The sequence below is a fragment of the Gavialis gangeticus genome, unplaced genomic scaffold (genome assembly GCF_001723915.1).
Source record: "Gavialis gangeticus isolate Ggan-Ray unplaced genomic scaffold, GavGan_comp1, whole genome shotgun sequence".
Lineage (NCBI taxonomy): Eukaryota > Metazoa > Chordata > Crocodylia > Gavialidae > Gavialis > Gavialis gangeticus.
In genome coordinates this window covers 19,790,422-19,794,271 of record NW_017729015.1, presented here as the reverse complement: position 1 = coordinate 19,794,271, position 3,850 = coordinate 19,790,422, and the positions used below count along the sequence as shown (strand labels likewise).

At 44.1% G+C, this 3,850-nt stretch overlaps 1 protein-coding gene across 1 annotated transcript in view; it reads right to left on the bottom strand.

The window, feature by feature from the left end:
• Positions 1-3,850, bottom strand: part of RRAGC (Ras related GTP binding C) — a gene marked incomplete at its 5' end in the record, with an annotated part of 16,444 nt that overhangs the window by 6,338 nt on the left and 6,256 nt on the right. The window contains one exon of the mRNA XM_019512092.1: positions 504-707. Within this exon, the coding sequence (XP_019367637.1) occupies positions 504-707 (204 nt within the window). The remainder of the gene's footprint in view (positions 1-503; positions 708-3,850) is intronic.

Here is a 3,850-nt window from a genome sequence, read left to right as displayed (position 1 = left end):
AAAAAAAAAAAAAAAAAAAAAAAAAATAGGCTGAAAGTTTTGAATCTTGTTCTCTGTTACCTTCTAAAGAGGATGTGATTTTAGAGTTACATAGACAAAACAAAAGTTTTGTTTGTTTTTATATACGAATCGCCCCTTGTTGGCACATAATAGCCAAACAGTAAGAAAACAGGGGAAATAAACTTTAATAGAAATTATTCATTACTTATCCACAAATTCCTGGACCTCCTTCTGAAGTATCTGATACAGATCACCATCAGACAGAGGATGTTTGGTTACAGAGACCATCTGTCATGACAATTCCTATTCTGTCCAAGTGGCAATCTTTAATGGGCCAGTATAATTTAAGTAAATGCAGGTTAAACAAAGTGCAAATATTTTATAAATCTATTTTACAATAAATGTAAACCTGCCATCAGTCCCTCCCCTTCCTTCCCCACCACTCACTACCCACACCTCCAACAGCAAGGTAAAACTTCATGTTCTTTGCTAGTCATATCTACCTGAGCGTCAATAACATATATCAGTGCCCCTGTGCCTCTGAAGATCATCTCGTAATCAAATGTTGGGTCAAAAAAGTCCATCTGTCCTGGAAAGTCCCATATCTGGAAATTCACGAAGGAGCTATTGGAAATATCATCTTTGTAAATCTTGTTGGTGCTCTCCAGAAACAAAGTCTCATTAGGAGACATTTTATGAAAAACGACCTAGTAAAAGAAAATAAAATTAATTAACTGTTAAAGACCTGCTATTAATCACAAAGTCAACAATGTTAGAAACAAACACAGAGAAGATACCTAAAGATGACCAAAATAAAACCTTACATTTCAGAACGTGCCACATACCAGTAAGATACCAGTCTCAGAATTAAACCCCCCCTCAAGACTTTACACTTGACAGTTTCCTGCATCAGCTAAAGCAAACAGGTTTTTTAATTAAACAGATGTTTACAAGCGTTAATAATCACATTGCTTAGTCAGCAAGAAGGAACTAGATTTACTTCCCTCCCCACTCTCCCACATCAGTGTAATACAGTGGCTTCAAGCCACCTTTGTAATGCCACAAGAACTGGGAAGCTATGACTAGAGGTGTGCTTGTGGCCCATTTCTGGAATTGGTCTCATATTTTGGAGCAATAATTAATCCAGCAGAGTGTTCTGAGACTGTGGCAAGGGCAGGGAAATTATAAGGGGGAGGAGATAAAATGGGAATGCATGGAGAGAAAGGGAAAATAATGTCAAACCAGAGGTAGGGATAAAAGGCAGGGGGTGCCTATCACTTCCAGATTCTCTCCCTACATAAGCAAGCCAGGGACCTACACACCTTTCACTTCCTGCATGGGAGGCAGGAGCTGCAAAGCCTCCCCATTCTGGAGTATCCAAACCTCTCCCCATAATTCCCAAGTGAGTCAACAGCTGAGGATGTCCTCCTCCCTCTCCATGGAAAGCTGAGCACAGGCACACTGCAGAAATTCAGCTAATGCACAATACTGAGTCTGGGCATGCTTGACACCAGCACAAGCTGTGAAAGCACATTTCCAAGTCCTTTAAAATCCACATGCATGCCCACATTGCCTTGAACCCCAGTGCTCTTATGGGCAATTCAAATTAGTGTCAGAACAAACGTGGTACCATTTGAGTCAGGGATTGTCAACATTCCCTCTGCCAACCCCCCTCTCCCTCACTCTCAAATCAGTTTAAGATGAACAACCTACCATCAGTTTATACAACTCCCACCCTAAGGGAATCAAACTATCCTTGTAACAAAGACCCACTGATGCCCAAACACTTGTGGTTTACCCTGCTAATAAATGGTATGTGCAGCTCTCCCGGGGAAAACAAAATTCAGTGTCGTTTGACAGTCATAAGCTCAACCCCAAGAATTGCCAGCTCATTTTCTCATGATGTGGGTGAAGTGGGCATGCTGTAGCCACCATCCCAACCAAAAACAAGGCACTGCAAAGGTGGAACCCTTTGCCAGCAGAAATTGCAAAGCAAAAATGTAGGTGCTCTGCTATGATCTGTTTCTGTCCAAGGGTGATTTAATATGGGGAACATACCATCCAACTACAGTAAGATGTTTGTAGAACCTTAGAAAAAACAGTTGGAAGGGATAACAAATCCAGTCCCCTCCTCAAACTGTTTTTAAAATGAAAACAAGTCCCATGTGCAGATGCCTGTTGGAAGACAGCTAACAAAATGGAGACAGGTGGGGGTCAGGATACTATCGCAGGTCACCAAGCCAGTCCCCTTCTACACAGGCAACACGTTCACATGACTCTTCACAGAATCTGTCAGGCTCTGATCCCATATTAAGGGCTGGGAGGAGAATGGGTGGATGGGACAGCAGGTGGTAATAGGAGGTGGGGGCAGGGAGGGGGCAGACAACTACAAATCCCACATTCTTTCTTCTCATGCCTGTACCAAGGACTGCAGAGACCCTGCTTCTCACACTTTCCCAACAGCCTCAAACCTGCACAATAGGATTTAAGAAGGCCCCCTGAGAGTGGCATCTGAGAGCCAAAGAATACAAAAGTAAAGTGTAGATCACCAGGGCCTGCAGTGCAGGCAAGATGGACAAAGAGTCTTGGCCAAAGTGGAACAGGGAGCCTGACCCAAGTAAGCATCACAAGAAGGCAGATGGCAGTCTAATACAAAGGCTGGGCTGTACAACAAGGGACAGTGACACCCTTTGGTAGCAGTTGCTTATGATTATATGTACAAAGCAGCAGAGGGCACCAGGCAGCAAGAAACAGGTTCTAATGTGCTTAATGGGTTTTGGGATGCTAATGGGTTAACTGGGAAGGAAGAGAAGGATTTTAAAATATTATGGGGGGGATGGTGGAGACACCAATCTTCTCTCATTTGCTCACCCTTACAGAATGGTGGTTACCATAAGGCTGTCATGCCTTTAGGCCACAGTCACTCCATTTAAGTGGACTGAAAAAAGACTATGTTCTTATACAAACTCAGTGCTCAGTAAGTTCACAGCATGCTAAGAGCAGTGGTATTAGCAGCCCCCAGAGTGAAAAGGGAGCTGCTCAAGGGTTCTAATAGTTTCAGGGCTTCAAACCCTTGAAAAGGAAAGGAGCAGGTCATTTGTGTGCAAGAGGAAAAGGGAGGTGTTAGCATGCCAGCAAGTACAGTGGCTATGCAGCTAACCAGAGTACAACTTCTTAAGTTGCTGATGCAGGTATTGACAGTTTGTTACAATAAATGCAACAAACCATAATTGGGGAGGGTTATGCACTAAAGTGAATCATGCCCTTATCCAATATGCCCACAACTGGAGCACTCTCTCCTACCAGCCTCATTGAAACCTACCTATCCCAGGCCCTTCAGCAGAGGACCATGGCCTTCACCCCATCATAAAGCACTCAGGAGCCTCAGGCCCCCAGGCTCTCCTCCCAGCCCTTAATATGGGATCAAAGCCTGACAGCTAACCACAGCAGCATGTTTGCTACAAACCTACACAATCAGTACTGCAGCACAGACAAGCGCAGGCTCGTAGAAGAAATATTTTTTAAAAGCCTGCGAAAATCCATGACTAGCCTTTCTGAACACAAACTTCTGATGTGCGGTGTTATGGCATGTGCCCACACAACTAACTCCACCCCCAGTTCACGCTGGCAACTGGATTCCAAACGCACTGACCAATTCATAGATGTAGGATCAGAGGGGACCTGAGCAGATCATCTAGTCCAACCCCCTGCCCTGGGCAGGAATGAATACTGGGGTCATATGACCCCCACTATGTTAAGCTCATATGACCCGTTAGGGGTCTTTAAAAGGATGCTTGGTAACTACCTAAAGTAGGAGCCTGGGTTTTGGTGCAGCTTGATTCAAAGGTGG